Source organism: Schistocerca gregaria, chromosome X (genome assembly GCF_023897955.1).
Source record: "Schistocerca gregaria isolate iqSchGreg1 chromosome X, iqSchGreg1.2, whole genome shotgun sequence".
In the NCBI taxonomy this organism is placed as follows: domain Eukaryota; kingdom Metazoa; phylum Arthropoda; class Insecta; order Orthoptera; family Acrididae; genus Schistocerca; species Schistocerca gregaria.
In genome coordinates this window covers 570,622,483-570,642,428 of record NC_064931.1, presented here as the reverse complement: position 1 = coordinate 570,642,428, position 19,946 = coordinate 570,622,483, and the positions used below count along the sequence as shown (strand labels likewise).

Below are 19,946 nucleotides of genomic sequence, written 5' to 3'. Positions count from 1 at the left end.
TTTTGGAATTTTGAATTTTCTGACGAGTTTAGGTAAATTTGTATTGGTAGGTGAACTGCCTAGTAATAAAGTTCGAACGATTTTTTTATTAACAGTCCATGTTCTTTCTTGTATGGTTTTAAACATAATACTTTATTGATAGCTATACCCTCTATTGCCCTATTATACCTTTAGCTTCCTGTAGCTGCTTCTCTGCATCTGCGCATTCTTCACTGTTATCCCAACACCCATTCTATATTTGGCACACATTGATTAATCAATTAGGAATGTTGCAACACACTGTTCTATGCCTATGCCCTCTTTTCAACATGTTTCCCTAGCTTTATCTGCTAATATTCAGTCTGCAACTCGACGATCTTCATTTGTAATGGAAGCAATATCATGCTTCTTGCAGGTGTTGCCTAGTATATTAATTCCCTTACCACCATGAGCTAGACTCTTTTTCAGCTTCGCTGCAGGTCCGCAATAGTTGTATCCAGGTAAATGCAATCTTATCGAGAATACCACCACTACCTCTAATGTGCTTCCTAGCACTCATGTTAATTTACCCTATGGCTTTAAGTTTACATGTCCTGTTTATGTACCAAACTGTGAACGTTCGCCTAACTGTTGTGCTTTGTTGGGAAGCTGAACCACATCCCAAAAGTCTTGTTACCTCGACGTCTTATAACACGCTCTACGAGAGCTTTTCTTCGTATAATCCCGCAAGGTAAACACCTCCAGTAATTTCTTCTCCTTTGCTGCCCTTTAAAACACTTCGGAGACTGTGAATATCTCCATTACCTAATTCGGTAGGTAATACTTCTCTAACACAGTTTTGCACTACGAAATATTGAGACTCATCCACATATAGCTTTTTATAATATTGCTCAAACGTTCCACAATACTCGCTTTCCTGTGAGAGAATGTCATAGTGATTTATTCTGTATCTTTTCATTTCGAACTTCAAATTTCTGATGTAAAATTCACCCACATGGTCGATTTGTAGATTGCCAGGACATCGATTCGTCCCTGTCCACAACAACTGTTCAAACACCTGCACAATCTCCTTCCCTGTCTTTGTCCTCACAGGCAGGCTCGCGGTGAATTTTGAATGTGTACCTCTAACCGTTACAATATATTTTAAAACCTTTATTTGATCGTGAATATTGATTTATATCGGTGAAATCAGCCTTATGATCTAAACCCTGTATTATGACGTGTCTGTATGGGATTGTTTTGTGCACAGGTTTGTGAAGCACATGAATGGCTGTCTCCGTGGTCAGTCGATGATTTGTCTTTCTCAAAGCTCTGAAATTTGTGATATTGTCTTTCATATGTGTTAGTCATACGTAATATTTCAGCATATGCCTGGCCGTCTTTCAGTAGATACTAGTCAGGAATTGAAGTTTTGAAGAATATTTGCTTTAATAACTGTTGTGTTCTCTAAAAATTTCGTATTCCCACTTTAAACGTAAAGTGTGCCTACCTAGCATACATGGTTTATCGTTTCTGACCCCATATGCGGTGTCTAACTCTCTACCTTTGTGTTCGTTAATATGAGTAATAGCGTTTCCTTCTTCTTCTTTTACTCTTCTGCCTCCATATGTAGTTTGTGACAGCGTCTTTGCACTTTCACTTACGGATTTAAATGTTTCTGAGAGAGACTGTTCTAGTTACAACTGTCCAAGTTTTAAGAATCTAAATTTCCATAAAATTGTCTTTTATGCTTCGATAATTTAACACTTTTAAACGACATCACGTCCTATACTAAATCGGTTTTTGACATAAGGTACAACTTATACAAGCTGGTCACCAACAGTCTGTAAAGCTTGTAAGGGTGTTGCAGGGTAGATTGTGCTGAGAAATAATTGTTAAGAAAAAAATTCGATACATTGCGCCGTTTCCAAGTTATTTAACATTGAATTTAGCCAATTGAGCTGTTGCACTCATAAATTCAAGAGGTTCGCCAGATACAGTTAGTGTAATTTGTTTTTATAGTACAGGCGATTATGCATGAGACAGCTCAGCCTCTGTTTAGTTTAGTTTTAGTTATGTCATGTTCCGTAGATCATTTTCCCGATTATTTTATCGATATGATGTGGAACAAGTCAGATTACAAGATATATATACACGCATGAATAATGCTAATATTAATATTACTGAAATTTTTAGTTCTACACATGCAACTACATTTAGAGGTATTAGACGTACTTTTTTTACCATTTATGAACCAGAAACTCGTCCACGGAGTAGAAGGAGTTGTCTAAAAGCAATGATTTTAAGCCAGATTTAATACTTGATCTGCTACTTTCCAGACACTTCATGTTGTTGGGCAAATATTCACAGATTTTTGTTGCTTTTTGAGCAACTGACAGCTTCAATAACGGATAGGAAAGGTCATTTTTCCCTCTAGTGTTGTACGTATGAACATCACTGTTCTTCATGAATTGAGATGGATTATTTGTAACGTATTTCATTAGCGAATGTATGTACTCTGATGGTGCAGTTAAAATACCTAAATCCTTGAAAAGGTGCCTGCATGACGCCCTTGGGTGAACACCACTAATTATTCTCACTGCTCTCTTTTGTGCAATCAATACTTCATGTCTAAGCGGTGAGTTACCCCAGTAAACCATTCCGTAAGACATTATTGAGTGGAAATATGCAAAGTACGTTAGAAAGCTGAACTGTTTATTACCAAGACTGGCGATTATACGAAGAGCGAAAGAAGCTGAACTTAGTTGTTTGAGAAGCTCAGTAATATGCTTCTTCCAGTTCAAGTTGTCATCAATGTGAACACCCAAAAATTTGGAGAAATCTATCCTGTTAACTGAGCCCTGCTCGTATGCTACATCAATTGTCAGTATGAATCTATTCGGTGTACAGAACTGGATATAGTGAGTTTTTTCAAAATTAAGAGAGAGTCTATTTTCTGAGAACCACTTAGTAATTCTTTAGAGACATCCTTAACAGTATCTCCAGCTTGTAAATAATAGATTTCAGCTGTCAGTCGTCCTTTTGAAATTTTATTGGCAGATCTAGATTTCAGCTAGAACCTGGCCATAAATGATAGTGCATTGAGAATGGCTAGTTTCTAGCTGAAATCTATATCTGCCAATAAAATTTCAAAAGGACGACTGATAGTCAATATAACAGTCGCTGCGTGTAACAGCCTCTGAATGGAGCGTAACCTGATATATTCAGCTGCTTTTTCTGGAATGGGATTTATTATAACACTCATACCATCTGCAAAAAGTAATACTTCAGCTTGCTGAACGTTAAGTGGCAGGTCATTTACATGAATAAGGAACAGCAGAGAACCTAAAATTGAACCCTGTGGGACTCCCTTTGTAATAACTCCCCATTCACAAGAATTTACCACCATCCCAACATTATTTGTGATATTCAGCACAAATTTTTGCTTTCTGTTCATTAATTATGATTCAAATCAGCTGTTTGTATAGCCCTCAGATCCATAAAACCTGAGTTTTTCTAAGAGTGTGACATGATCCACACAGTCAAATGCCTTGGAGAGATCACAGAAAATACCAAATGGCGATAATTTGTTATTTAGGGCTTGTACTATTTGATGGGTAAATGTGTAGATAGCATTTTCAGTCGAGTAACCCTTCTGGAATCCGAACTGTGACATACTGAGTAAATTACACTCCTGGAAATTGAAATAAGAACACCGTGAATTCATTGTCCCAGGAAGGGGAAACTTTATTGCCACATTCCTGGGGTCAGATACATCACATGATCACACTGACAGAACCACAGGCACATAGACACAGGTAACAGAACATGCACAATGTCGGCACTAGTACAGTGTATATCCACCTTTCGCAGCAATGCAGGCTGCTATTCTCCCATGGAGACGATCGTAGAGATGCTGGATGTAGTCCTGTGGAACGGCTTGCCATGCCATTTCCACCTGGCGCCTCAGTTGGACCAGCGTTCGTGCTGGACGTGCAGACCGCGTGAGACGACGCTTCATCCAGTCCCAAACATGCTCAATGGGGGACAGATCCGGAGATCTTGCTGGCCAGGGTAGTTGACTTACACCTTCTAGAGCACGTTGGGTGGCACAGGATACATGCGGACGTGCATTGTCCTGTTGGAACAGCAAGTTCCCTTGCCGGTCTAGGAATGGTAGAACGATGGGTTCGATGACGGTTTGGATGTACCGTGCACTATTCAGTGTCCTCTCGACGATCACCAGAGGCGTACGGCCAGTGTAGGAGATCGCTCCCCACACCATGATGCCGGGTGTTGGCCCTGTGTGCCTCGGTCGTATGCAGTCCTGATTGTGGCTCTCACCTGCACGGCGCCAAACACGCATACGACCATCATTGGCACCAAGGCAGAAGCGACTCTCATCGCTGAAGACGACACGTCTCCATTCGTCCCTCCATTCACGCCTGTCGCGACACCACTGGAGTGGGCTGCACGATGTTGGGGCGTGAGCGGAAGACGGCCTAACGGTGTGCGGGACCGTAGCCCAGCTTCATGGAGACGCTTGCGAATGGTCCTCGCCGATATCCCAGGAGCAACAGTGTCCCTAATTTGCTGGGAAGTGGCAGTGCGGTCCCCTACGGCACTGCGTAGGATCCTACGGTCTTGACGTGCATCTGTGCGTCGCTGCGGTCCGGTCCCAGGTCGACGGGCACGTGCACCTTCCGCCGACCACTGCCGACAACATCGATGTACTGTGGAGACCTCACGCCTCACGTGTTGAGCAATTGGGCGGTACGTCCACCCGGCCTCCCGCATGCCCACTATACGCCCTCGCTCAAAGTCCGTCAACTGCACATACGGTTCACGTCCACGCTGTCGCGGCATGCTACCAGTGTTAAAGACTGCGATGGAGCTCCGTATGTCACGCAAACTGGCTGACACTGACGGCGGCGGTGCACAAATGCTGCGCAGCTAGCGCCGTTCGACGGCCAACACCGCGGTTCCTGGTGTGTCCGCTGTGCCGTGCGTGTGATCATTGCTTGCACAGCCCTCTCGCAGTGTCCGGAGCAAGTATGGTGGGTCTGACACACCGGTGTCAATGTGTTCTTTTTTCCATTTCCAGGAGTGTATTTTCACTTAAATGTGAGACTACTCTTGAATACATAACTTTTCCGAATATTTTACAAATTGAAGTCAGCAATGAGATTGGTCTATAATTATTTAAGTCACTCTTGTCCCCTTTCTTATGAAGAGATTTGACAATCGCTTATTTCAATCTGTCTGGAAAAATTCCCTGTGCCAGCGAAGTATTACGTATATCGCTAAGGACTCCACTTATTAACTTAGAACACTTCAAAATTCTGTTAGGGACTCCATCAACACCATATGAGCTCTTGTTTTTCGGTATATTTATAATTCCCTTAATTTTAGTGGGGGATGTTGGTGCTATTTCTAGAGGGCTAAAGTCCTGGGGAATGACATTTTAACATACGTTTTTGCTTGTTCAACTGAACCCTTTAATCCTATTTTTGTTGCTACATTCAGAAAGTGATTATTAAAAATAATTAGAACTTGTGAATTATAACTTACAACATCATTTAGCTTTATTGCTGTGGTATGCTGTGTACTGTCAGGCTGCCCCGTCTTTCGTTTGACAATATTCCGTTTAGTTGTAACCTTATTATCCGCATTATTAATTTCTGTCAGAACACATAAGCTTCTCGACTTCTTAATGACTTTCCTTAAAATATTACAGTATCTTTTGCAGTTACCATGTAACGTCGGATTAGGTATCTGCAGTAACCATGTAACGTCGGATTTTGACTTAATCTGGCCTGTCCATATATTTCCCTCTTCCTCTTACACTATTTCTTAATTTCCTTAGTAATCCATTACTTACTTGACTTTGTAATGGCTTTTTTATATAACGTTTCAGCAAAGCAACTCTCAGATATTGAGATAAATTTAGGGTGGAATAAACTGAGTTTGGCATCAGCATCTTCATCCCATTCTACCTCTTCTAGGCTGCACTTAAAGTTCTGTATCCCGTTCGCATTAATAAGCATCCCTGCCTTGTATGAACTTGCCTGAATACCGTCAGGTGTTATATGTGTTATTTTCATTAACTGTGCATCATGATAAGATAGCTCATTAACAACTGGGTGCACATTAATTGTTTCTGCCTGAGTACTGTCTATGAAAATGTTATCGATAAGTGACCTGCTATCCTGCTGCACACGAGTTGGAAAATATACAACAGGTACTAGATTGAAACAACCAAACAAAGATTCTATCTCATTTTTCCTATCCGTATCTTTTAAGAAATCTACATTAAAATCATCACAAACCATAAACTGCTTCTTTTTGTCTGAGAGGTAGCTCAATAATGCCTCAAGACTTTTCATGAATAGCTGAAAGTTACCTTGAGGGGATCTGTAGATTGTTACAAATACTATAGAAGTATATTAGAGTAGCAACCCTCAAGCACATGCTTCAAGGATCTGATCTACACAAAAACTATTTGTTTCAATATTTCTAACTTTGTGTCCAGTTTTTATATAAGTAGCAATTCCTCCTTTTCCCATGTTGACTACACATGAATAAGATACTAATCTGTAATCCCTTACATTTAACTTCTCCATCCCTGAGGTTACATGATGTTCAGAGAGACATTAAACATCTATACCTTCAGAATTTACCCCATTTTCGAGCCATACAAGAAGCTCATCTATCTTATTTTTCAGTCCTCTAATGTTCTGATGAAACACACAAATTTTATTTCTTTGGATACTGCTACAGACATTATGGCACTGTACTGTTTTAATCTCTTTCAATACTCTCTGTCTATAACCTGAATGCAACCTAAAATATGTGTCCCTCTGACTCCAGTAATCACAGGTATTTTGTCTTGTGTGCATGTGGCCCCCCGTACATTTCTTGCAAGAACATCAACTAATCTATCCTTCCCCCTCCTATTCACGTGCAGGCCATGACTAGTGTAACCCCACCTCATAATTGCATCAACAGGTACAGCACAGATACGAGATTTAGTTTCTGCCAACAATAACCCCACCAGCTCTCTGTTAACACGGTTGACAGCCGTATTAACCCAGGGCTGGTCATGGCACTGTAAAACATCCACAAACCCCACACGAGTGTGAGCTGTTGATGCACCTATTACATCCATTTCACACCTAAGTCCGAACTGCTAGCCAGGCTGTTTCCTGCTCCTCCTACTATAAGAACATGGTCCTCGCCATCAAAATCTTTGCACATGGCCCCTAGGGTTTCTGTAACCTGGCTAAGCTTAGCACTAGGTTTCACAATGCTTGTGGACTGGTACTCGACTCCTAACCTGTCCTATAGCAACTGGCCTACACCTCTCCTGTGACTGCTACCTTAGGCAGCAGAACTCTTTTCTTTCTGCTTGACTTTACTCCCGACCTAGCATAACAATTGTTACTACGAGTCTGCTGCACCCTACTTTGCTCAAAAACTGTCTGAACCGGGTTTCATCCGTACTACCGTTCCACTTCCCACTGAACCCTTGATCTGAGGAACAGGTGATAGCCGGAACTTACAAAACAGTTCAATAATACAAATACTCGCTTTCAGCACATTTTACGTGGAATGTTATGGAAAAGCACAAACAGACAGGTGACACCGGATCAAAACGCCAGCAATAGTACTACTCATTCTTCCACAATGGGATTGAATAACATGACATGTCACCACAGATTGTTGATAACATGTGATCTTAAAGCTGTGCGCAACATCTGAACATTCTATATGTTTCAGGCAATCTAATTAACATGTGTGAAAGTTTAATTATAGCTACCCTGTATTCATACATTTTTAGAACATCTCGATTAATGAATATTGGAACTAGGGGAATGAAGTTTTTGTGGTCAATAATATTTCTCTATGTACAACATGAAGTGGCTGTCAAACGCTACTCATATGACATGGTGCGCACCGGCACGCACTGGCCACGTCTCGAAGGGTTACCATGTGACACCGCATTTACAGGAATCTCATAACACTTGTGTATTCCAAGGGGAGGGCAATCACTCGCACAGCGCATCGTCTCAGAGTGTTTGCAAAATCATGAGCCGGCAGTTCGTCAAAGGAGCGTTGCAAGACGCTACACTTGCAGAAGAATCGCGACATGTGTGTACCCAAAGGCCAGGGAAATGTCGCTATTGTGATACAGCACAGGTCACAGTGCAGCACGACGCTGAATTCGGTGCGACGCCAGCGTAACACTAGTACGATGCTAGCGCAACACTGGTGCTACACTGGCATTGCATAATTGGAATAATTTATTACAACAATAAAAATTTGTCAAAAGGGACTTCACACAGTAGAGCACAGAGCTCAAATGATTCCTATTGGAAGAGGACAAAATGGGGACAGGGATCTGAGGGTGCTCGATTCCCATTGGACGACCTACCCCTTGCTTCCACTACCCCCTTCCCCTCTCCTCCCCTCTTGTCCCCACCCCTCCTCTCGGTGACCTTGCCACGTCTCTAAAGTGACCCTCAATATGACATGCAAAGCTGTAACATGACACTAGCCAAAAACTGCTGAGTGAAGCTGAGTCAGCGATTTGAGCTAGAAACTACAGTGACACTTTGCTGGAGGATGTGCACGTCTCCAGCGGTCAGCGAAATGAAGCACGATGCTCACGTTCTAGCCTGTGCCTTGTAGCGTTCTGTCTAACGATTAGATATTTTTTTGAGTTATAACACCAGTACATGTTGTTATCTGAAGATGTTCATTCTGAACGAAAGTGATTGTGGCATAATAAACACACATGTAACAACAATTGTGTTTCTCATTGACATTCACATTATTCAGTTTTGGGGCACGAAATGATCAAGATTTGATCCACGACAGATTTTCACTTTTTCCACTATTGTTTCAATTGCGCTACGCTGGTCCTCAAGCACCAGCCCCTCTCCCCCCCCCACTTCTCTTGCAACTCCCAATTCTCCACACAGAGATCGGATGCCACGTCATTCTTTGTCAATCACATTTGTTTCACTGTATCTGAAGTATGTGTACAACGTAATCGCTGTGTCATAAGATGTTTCGTTCTTGAAAACTCAGCGTGGTTGTTCCCCTAGAAATGCAGAAAATGAATTACCGCAAGATAATCCACTATATCAAGGCGCTGCGCCATTTTGTTTTGGCTCCTCTACCGGCATACTGCATTATTGTGGCGAGGGGAATCTGTTGTGTACCAGAACTGTAGACATGCATCTGCAGACAAACAAAAAAATTAATTACTCAACTTTATTTTCTTGAGATGATAAATAAAACTTTATAGCTACCCTTGGTAGTCCATGACTTATGAAAGATACTGAATGACTATAATAAATAAAGGCCACATAACCAGACACTAAACATTAATACGTCCATTGCGAAGCGTTTTGGGGACTTTGCTCCATACCAGGTGACAGTTATGGCCTTTGTCTTTCAGCTAATTAACAACGTCTGAATTTTTTGGAATAATTCCATTTTTGATGTTGTGCATCGCTTATCTCATTTCTGCGACTTCTTAATACAGTCGCCTTTTTTTAGTTTACTCACAGTCAATATTCTATGCTCTACACTCTTTTCGTCAAATTCAATAGTTCCTGTAATTCTTCCCGGTTTTCACAAATAATAACGATCTTACCAGTAAAATAAATCTAAATTACGACGGCTGGCTGGGGAGCTGAACCTCGCTCTAGTCAAACGGGAGTGTGAAGTCTTAAGAACATTGTTAAGTGAAGGTTAACAGTGTGTACCTATGCTAGAGAAAATGTATGCAAATTTGTTTTTCTATTATTTCCACGTTATGTATTAACCGATTAATATGGACTGTTTGTTGTTCCAGGTCATGCACGAGGCGAAATGCTGAAGTCCTTAGCAGGGAGCTTGAAGCATTTCTCATCATACTCACTTCGTTACATCACTGTAGCGCAGATTATTCATATCGAGAGCACACCTTTCTAATAAAAACTTATTTTATTTTACTTTTTCTATTAATTTATTTTTTCTTTATTTTTCTATTCTTATGCAAGAACTGTTTCAGGAAAATATTGCATGTCAGTAACTCTAAGTACCGAGTTTGTGGCAATTGTTTATTCGTAATTATGACATGTTAGGATTAGATGTAGAGTGTCACTGTCACACAACTGTAAACTAGATTAAGGTAAATTGATCTCAAAGGACACTGTTCAGTCTTATTCTCATCTTCAAGAAAACTACTGCTAAATAACAATAAAAGAAAGGAGTCGTGCAATAACTTTGTGCAACTTATTCTGTTTACCACCCAGAGTAGCTGCTTAAAATTCCATAGCTTTGTAAGTCTTGTCATAGGAGAGGAAAACTGCAACTGAAACCTTTTTCACTATCTCAAAAGTGTTCATCATGCACACGTATACTTGGTTAACGGCATCAAATTTATACAGATGCCTATTTCGACAAACCAAGCAGCAAAATAAACAAGATAACATTAGCCAAATAAGTATGTGAATAATGCAATGAAAAATAGCCGCAGTAAGGAACTTGTAAAAACAAAAACAAAAAAACTATAAAACATTATTCCAGGAAAAAAACGAAGTATCTAACAACAGACATTTAGATCTGTACCCTGTAAACCATCGTACAAATACCGTTTCCCTCTTTCTGTTCCTTTTGCGAAGGTGCGTAGTCAGAATAGTTTCCAGGATGCCAAATTACTCTAATTTTACTATCATGACCTAAATGCGAGAAATGTGTGGAAGGAAAATATATTTCAAGTAAATTCCGGGAATTCAGCCAGCTACCGTCGATATTTTGGCGGGAAAACACCCTACGATTTTCAAGGCAACTGCAACGGGCAGGTGACGTACATGCAAATTTAAAACCTCTGTTCTCGGACTGATGCAGGAACGATAATACACACACTGAACACTAGTGCCACCAAAGGTGACGAAAGCCAGAGATATCGATAGTACGAATTCGCAGGTGAGGTAGCATTGACTCTGTCCCTCTGTTTTTTGACAAGGGAGTTGCTGGATTCCAAACAGCCCACTGGCCAGCACTTTTAGGTTGTTGCTCATGGCCGCGCGGTTTTTTGTTGTTCATGACACTCCCTCCTACCAACGTAAAAAAAATTTGCGGCTACATGATTTATACAATAATTTTCCTTCGTTGACTGAACTACATTCACCAGACGTAAACTCATGACGACTATTATTTTTCTTTGCAATCTATTCGAATTTCATCCAGTGCATTACTAAACTGCGAAATAGCACTATAACTACGATTATTAATGAAACGATAGGTACTACAAAGTGAAGCTGATGAGTGAAGCTACAAGATGTAAAAGAATCAAATATTTTGTCGAATAGTTCCTATAATATCATTTGAGAAAGATTCCACGGCAGCTGGTATGTTAGCGCCCCGACTGTGTCAGCACAGCGCGTCGGCCACCGTAAGCGTCGAAGCAGGCAAAGAATGTTCCGTTCATTCTCGTGATCCGCCAGGCGTGTATCTGCAACTTCCGGCGCTGCCACCCGGCTGTCATTGAGTGCTGCTTCATTACATAACACAAGGATAATTTCCGTAATAGTTCAAGCTGCAAAATTGTTAAGGCTTTCGTGGCCACTTGTTGACAATCTGCCTGTTGGCTCCTGCCTCGGGTTCTTCGGCCGACGTTCTTCTAATGATTTTTCTGACGTTTCGCCAGCACGAGCGGCTGGCATTGTCAAAGCTTCACCCTCCATTGCCGATGGTGAACTGGAGCCGAGCTCGCGGCCGCAGACTATATGTACCTGCCGCGCCAACGTGCGAGGGCTTCTCCGCGGTCATTTCCGGTGCGGTTCTCCTCTTACTACCTGCGACGGTCGTTCGCTGCAGTACAGGAAACCAGGATCCGTTTACCTTAAGGCTTTCCTCTTTCTTGTTGAAACTGTTCACGTGTTTTTGTATTTCTACAGCTTCTCTGAACAAGCGCGTGTGATAGTGCTTCTCTACAGCCATAACTTCCGTGTCGGCGAATTTTATTACGTGGTCGGTCTCATTCAGTGCGTGCTCCTCCACGGCTGATTTCTCCACCTGCCCCAACCTGCAATGTCACTTATGCTCTTTGATCCTGGTGTTAGTTGATCGTCGGAATGACCACTACTTATCAAAACTCTGAATAATCACCTTTTCCATGGCAGACCGTTGCGAAACACACAGGAAGAGAGTCTGTGGTATTCAGGAAAGTTCTGACAGGAATGCTGAGCCGTGCTGACTCCAGTGCAATGGCCACCTGCGCTAGGTTTCTCTATTGAGGAGTCATGGGGCGAACAGCCCGATCGCGTTGGTCCCACAGATTCCCGACTGAGCTTAAATTCGGTAAAGTCATCCTGTTGCTCTACGAACCACGCACGAATATTGCAAGCTGTGCGAGGCGTTGTATTGTCCTGCTGGTAATTACCATCGTGCCGAGGAAAAACAAAGTGCATGTAGTGGTGGGCACGGTCTTCAGGGATAGATGCATACTTGTTTTGATCTACTGTACCTTCCACAATGACGGGATCATCCAGGGAATGCCACGAAAACATTCCCCAGACCAGTTCCTTCTGCGCCCTAGACCCTTCCCAACGATTGTTGCGAGGCGTTTGCTTTCAGACGTTTCGGAGCATAAAGACTGATTCATCCGAAAAGGCCATGTGTTGCCACTTAGTGGACTTCCAGTTGCGGAAATGGCGTGCAAATTCCAGCCTTCGTCGCTAATGAAGAGCAGTCAGCAGGGGTGCATGAACCAGGCAGCTGCTGTGGAGGTCGATGCACAGTAACATTCGCTGAACGGTCGTTGAGGAGACACTGCTAGTAGCCCCTTGGTTCATCTGGGTGGGCAGTTACTCAATAGCTGCACGTCTATTCGCCCGTACAAATGTCCACAGCTGTCGCTCACCCTGTGGTGCACCACAGTTGCCTTGGGGCCGGTTTTGGATAGCGCCATTTCACCGTGCATGCTATACTTTAATCACAACGCCACGCAAACTATTTAAAGACTTAGCCGTTGGGGAAGTGCTTCCACCCTTCGTCCGAAAGCCATGGATGATTCCCTTTCGGACATCAGATAAATCTCTCTATTTCCGCATTATGACAACGACTGCACTGTTTCCCGCGTTCTCCCCCCTCCCTCCTCCCTTTATATACCCCCAATTGCTACTGCTGCCCCTTCCCCTCTGTGAGTGGTTACTGCAGGTTGACGTCAAACATAGGCGATGGTCACATTAATGTGTTCAGACCGTGTACTATTTCGTTTAAAAATGTACGGGCAGGCAGGTAGCAGTTTGAATGTAAATGTTAAATAATATGGTATATTGAGCATTATTTCGATTTATTTGCTGTGGAGGTAACGTAAAAATTGAAGACAAAAACAACTTGCTGCATGCGTACTCGAATCCACGACCATTGGATTACCATCCTGAAGTCCTTCCGTTACACCAAGGACTGCCTGGAATACACGTTAACATAAATGGCTCATGCCTCGCCCGACCAGCACCAATAGTGCTATATTACCTAAACGCTTGGCCATATGGAGCTCCCACTTCTGACATTTTCACTTTTGGCCAAGCCCTGCATATGCCATAATTTTTTTTCGAAATCGCTGATGCCGAGTATGTGCGGTCCCCTTCTCAGGTTGCCAGCCCGGCGAGCCCACGCAACCCAACCCATGTGCCCCACGGACCAACGAGATGGGCTGGCTCCCCCAACACGTTGCACTGCTCTGCAGGTGATCGTACAGTAAGTTTCTGTACGGTTCATTCGTGAGAGTCGATGACAGACTTTTCAGGTGCCTCGTTTCCTCCCATGTAAACTAACCCCACAACAAAAAAAGTTTGCCTGTTGTCTCTACAGTGCCCTGTTAACAAGAGGGATGTATCACCTCGTATGATTTTCAACGTAGTTGTACCTCGTCATCAGCTTCTATCGTCCTCTTTACTGTACGATGTGCGGTGAGCAGTGGTGCAAATGTGTGACGGTGGTTTCCGGTTTTTCATAGCGAGGAGGTGTGGTATGCCTGCCCAACGGTTATTGCTGTCATGCTCTAAATTGGCTAACGATTTACTCCAGAGCGGCCCTTTCATTTTGTACGTTCTATTCAGCGATAGAACATGGAAACAATAATTGTGTATCATAGACTATGAGTGTTGCTATAAAACTCATTCTATCAATACATTTCCCAATGTAGTAATATGGAGGGGGGACAAAAATATGCAAACATCACAAACACAACACTTTACCATGCCTAATACTGTGTAGGAAAACCGTTGACATTCAGAATAGATTTTAGTCGTCTCGTAATGGATGGAGGTTGCTAGCGATCATACTCCCTTCTCTCTAAAATAGGCGACGACGGATCAATAATACTGAGATTTGGTGAATGTGGTGGCCAAGGCAGATGCGAAAATTCTTCCTCGGGATCACAAAACCAGTCCTGGACGATGCAAACTGTGCGAACAGGGGTCTCATCGTCTCGGAACACAGCGTCACCGTTGGGAATAAACATTGTACCATGCGATGGACCTGATCAGCCAAAATAACCACATAATACTTGGCAGAAATGCGGCCTTGCAGAGTAACCGTGGGGTACATGGAATACCACGATATGTCTGCTCAAACCACCACCGAATCCCCGCCATGAATCAGCCTTGTGACATAAATTCGGCCCATAAAATACCATGATATGTCTGCCCGAACCATCAACAAACACCCGTCATGATTCACGTTTGGGACGCAAACTCGGCCAAGAGTTCGAAATAATGTGAAACGAGGCTCGTCCGCCCTAACGACATTCTTTCCTTGCTCCATAGTCCAGGTTTTATGGCTCGGGAACACATTTTCCTATTACTGTCATTTTCATCACTTATCAATGGTTTTGGAATTCCAGCTTGCCCTGCAACTCCCAGATTATGGAGCTCTCTTCCAGTTGTTTTGGATCTGACACGGTTCTCGAGTGCAACATTCAGTTCTGCAGTGACTTTTGCGGCCGTCGTCACCTTATTTTTCCTCACAGTCCTCTTCAATTACATGATAACACACACTTTCGTCAACGTAGTGACTTGGTCTTGATGTTTTTCCTGTTTCCCAGTATGCGGTACAAATCTTTGATGCGGTGCCTTCGGCTGCTGGTTAAGAAAGAATTCGCCATAGAAGCACCAACTATTTGCCCAGGTTCAGATTAATTAAGCTGCCACATAATGCTCACACAATTACACAGACACTTGCAGCGCATTGAGGACATTTCACAGGTACTGTTCATGGTCAAATACGAGTACATCAGCGCAACCCAAGGCTTTGTAGCATCTGCATTTACTTGAGGCATGCATTTGTCTCGGCGTTTCCATATATTTGTCCAACCCCTGAATGTAGGTGGCTGAAAAATATTTACAGATTCCTCACTATGAAGCGGTTTCTGGATTCTTTAGCCCTTTCATGGATAAAATTCATTTTTTACAGATTTTTAAAATATTAAGGTGATAACTGTTCCTTTTCAGTCCCATTATTATATTTACACCACCAAAATATTTTTTAAGTTCTCCATTTTTTCACAACAGGAAGTGGGACACATATGTCCCATGAACCATGAAGAGTTGATAATAGCCAGATGAAAAAAAAAATTAGAATAGTCGATGCCACCATTTTATGGATCGTCTGCCTACCATATATCTTTCACGTAGCTGATCAAATCGGTCAACGCCGCCGTTTGTGTTATTGTAATGACTTACTACTTCAGGACAGGATACAGTTACCTTAGAGCCATCTTTCAGTTTTCTTTCAATAAATTTGACATCTTTTGGATTGTTGTATGTGGAAAGAAGGCAAACTGCTTTGTTGTCCTGCCATTTCACAGCAGCTACACCACACTTTACTGCAAACTGAAACTCTCCACGTTTGAGATCACTTTTTTGGTTTTATAATACTCCTGGTAGTCCTTTCCTCTTTCCTCTTCCTGTTCCACAACTACAGAGGCCTTTGTTCCTCAGTCCTTTCATCAACTTGTAAGTTGTGAAGAAATTATCGAAAACAACGATTCTGCCTGTGTAAAAAAAATGGTTGACACAGTTCCAGAACCAATCGTTCACACATCTGATAATTCTTGAAGTCCTGTATTGGAGTGCTGTATTTACCAGTATACACTTCAAAATTTGAAACAATACCGCTTTTCGAGTCTGAAAGACACCTAATTTTGTAGCCCCTCTTTGTTGACTTCATGGGCATATACTGTTTGAGAGACGTACGTCCCTTGAATGCCACCATTGATTCGTCTACTGCTAATATAGAAGTGGCTCATATACTGCAAAACAGTTTTTGTTTAGTGCTGCAATAATGGGTCTAATTTTATAAAGTTTGTCATAGTTTGGATCTGTTTTTGGAGGAAGAATAACTCTGTTGTCATTGCAGTGAAGTCCCAATTTTTTCTGTACATCTACGTCTACATCTACATTCATACTCCGCAAGCCACCCAACGGTGTGTGGCGAAGGGCACTTTACGTGCCACTGTCATTACCTCCCTTTTCTGTTCCAGTCGCGTATGGTTCACGGGAAGAACGACTGTCTGAAAGCCTCCGTGCGCGCTCGAATCTCTCTAATTTTACATTCGTGATCTCCACGGGAGGTATAAGTAAGAGGAAGCAGTATATTCGATACCTCATCCAGAAACGCACCCTCTGGAAACCTGGCGAGCAAGCTACACCGCGATGCAGAGCGCCTCTCTTGCAGAGTCTGCCACTTGAGTTTGCTAAACATCTCCGTAACGCTATCACATTTACCAAATAACCGTGTGACGAAACGCGCCGCTCTTCTTTGGATCTTCTCTATCTCATCCGTCAACCAGATCTGGTACGGATCCCACACTGATGAGCAATACTCAAGTATATGTCGAACGAGTGTTTTGTAAGCCACCTCCTTTGTTGATGGACTCCATTTTCTAAGGACTCTCCCAATCAATCTCAACCTGGTACACGCCTTACCAACAATTAATTTTATATGGTCATCCCATTTCAAATCGTTCCGCACGCATACTCCCAGATATTTAACAGAAGTAACTGCTACCAGTGTTTGTTCCGCTATCATACAATCATACAATAAAGGATCCTTCTTTCTATGTATTCGCAATACATTACATTTGTCTATGTTAAGGGTCAGTTGCCACTCCCTACACCAAGTGCCAATCCGCTGCAGATCTTCCTGCATATCGCTACAATTTTCTAATGCTGCAACTTCACTGTATATTACAGCATCATCCGCGAAAAGCCGCATGGAACTTCCGACACTATCTACTAGGTCATTTATATATATTGTGAAAAGCAATGGTCCCATAACACTCCCCTGTGGCACGCCAGAGGTTACTTTAACGTCTGTAGACGTCTCTCCATTGATAACAACATGCTGTGTTCTGTTTGCTAAAAACTCTTCAATCGAGCCACACAGCTGGTCTGATATTCCGTAGGCTCTTACTTTGTTTATCAGGCGACAGTGCGGAACTGTATCGAACGCATTCCGGAAGTCTAGGAAAATAGCATCTACATGGGAGCCTGTATCTAATAATTTCTGGGTCTCATGAACAAATAAAGCGAGTTGGGTCTCACACGATCGCTGTTTCCGGAATCCATGTTGATTCCTACAGAGTAGATTCTGGGTATCCAAAAACAACATGATACTCGAGGTTCAGTACAGTCGTCCCTAGATGGCAGCACCATGCAGAGCTGGGTAACATACACTCCTGGAAATTCAAATAAGAACACCGTGAATTCATTGTCCCAGGAAGGGGAAACTTTATTGACACATTCCTGGGGTCAGATACATCACATGATCACACTGACAGAACCACAGGCACATAGACACAGGCAACAGAGCATGCACAGTGTCGGCACTAGTACAGTGTATATCCACCTTTCGCAGCAATGCAGGCTGCTATTCTCCCATGGAGACGATCGTAGAGATGCTTGATGTAGTCCTGTGGAACGGCTTGCCATGCCATTTCCACCTGGCGCCTCAGTTGGACCAGCGTTCGTGCTGGACGTGCAGACCGCGTGAGACGACGCTTCATCCAGTCCCAAACATGCTGAATGGGGGACAGATCCGGAGATCTTGCTGGCCAGGGTAGTTGACTTACACCTTCTAGAGCACGTTGGGTGGCACGGGATACATGCGGACGTGCATTGTTCTGTCGTAACAGCAAGTTCCCTTGCCGGTCTAGGAATGGTAGAACGATGGGTTCGATGACGGTTTGGATGTACCGTGCACTATTCAGTGTCCCCTCGACGATCACCAGAGGTGTACGGCCAGTGTAGGAGATCGCTCCCCACACCATGATGCCGGGTGTTGGCCCTGTGTGCCTCGGTCGTATGGAGTCCTGATTGTGGCGCTCACCTGCACGGCGCCAAACACGCATACGACCATCATTGGCACCAAGGCAGAAGCGACTCTCATCGCTGAAGACGACACGTCTCCATTCGTCCCTCCATTCACGCCTGTCGCGACACCACTGGAGGCGGGCTGCACGATGTTGGGGCGTGAGCGGAAGACGGCCTAACGGTGTGCGGGACCGTAGCCCAGCTTCATGGAGACGGTTGCGAATGGTCCTCGCCGATACCCCAGGAGCAACAGTGTCCCTAATTTGCTGGGAAGTGGCGGTGCGGTCCCCTACGGCACTGCTTAGGATCCTACGGTCTTGGCGTGCATCCGTGCGTCGCTGCGGTCCGGTCCCAGGTCGACGGGCACGTGCACCTTCCGCCGACCACTGGCGACAACATCGATGTACTGTGGAGACCTCACGCCCCACGTGTTGAGCAATTCGGCGATACGTCCACCCGGCCTCCCGCATGCCCACTATACGTCCTCGCTCAAGGTCCGTCAACTGCACATACGGTTCACGTCCACGCTGTCGCGGCATGCTACCAGTGTTAAAGACTGCGATGGAGCTCCGTATGCCACGGCAAACTGGCTGACACTGACGGCGGCGGTGCACAAATGCTGTGCAGCTAGCGCCATTCGACGGCCAACACCGCGGTTCCTGGTGTGTCCGCTGTGCCGTGCGTGTGATCATTGCTTGTACAGCCCTCTCGCAGTGTCCGGAGCAAGTATGGGGGGTCTGACACACCGGTGTCAATGTGTTCTTTTTTCCATTTCCAGGAGTGAGTATCCCGACACTCGAACTGGCGCTCAAAGTTAGTGGGACATATTTGACCCATCAACCACGAAAGGGTTAAGCAGGTTTTCATAAGAAATTATGAGACTTCCTTTGAATGAATGACGACTGATATTCCTGAGGTTTTCTGTTACACTCTCGACATAGATAAAGTCTTTGTGAGCACTCGTACTTAGTATGCTCTCGGTATTAGTCCTTAGCCTAACCTGATAATTGCACTGGTAGTTGTTAAAATTGTAAAAACATTTAAGGCAGCATGCAACAATCGCCAAAGAAGCATGATGTAGACTGTATGCTTGGATATACTAATGATTAGCATTTCGACGTAACCACATGCTGTGATTGGAGCAATGCCATCTACGTTCTGTATACAGGGTGTTAGGAGTATAAAGTGCAGATATTTTTACTGCTGACTGAGAACAGTGTACTGAACATTACATCACTATTTACTTTATTTGCAGCCTGGTAATCTTAGTTATTAGGAGTAGTATTTTTTTAGGTTCGTTAGTATTTGCAAGTACATGTTGCAAGAGCAAAGCCATTAATTCTTATTTTCTCCTGGTCGGCAGATCAGGTGTTGAAGGGGGGACGCATGGACGCAAAACGATTAGTGTAAACAGACAGGCGTAGTTCACTTCGTGGTGCACTTACAACCGCGCAGAAAACATCAGGTAGTAAATTATGTGACGTGTTTGCTGAGAGAGTGCTACACGCAGAGAAAAAACAAATAATACAATGAAGTGGGTACATACACTACTGGCCATTAAAATTGCTACATCACGAAAATGACGTGCTACAGACGCGAAATTTAACCGACAGG

General features: G+C 43.5%; 1 protein-coding gene across 1 annotated transcript in view; it reads left to right on the top strand.

The window, feature by feature from the left end:
- The window catches only part of LOC126299097 (relaxin receptor 1), a 756,631-nt gene extending 746,396 nt beyond the window's left edge, over positions 1-10,235 (top strand). The window contains exon 21 of the mRNA XM_049990771.1: positions 9,824-10,235. Coding sequence (XP_049846728.1) covers positions 9,824-9,847 — 24 coding nt within the window. The 3' untranslated portion in view covers positions 9,848-10,235. The remainder of the gene's footprint in view (positions 1-9,823) is intronic.
- Positions 10,236-19,946: the final 9,711 nt, after the last annotated feature.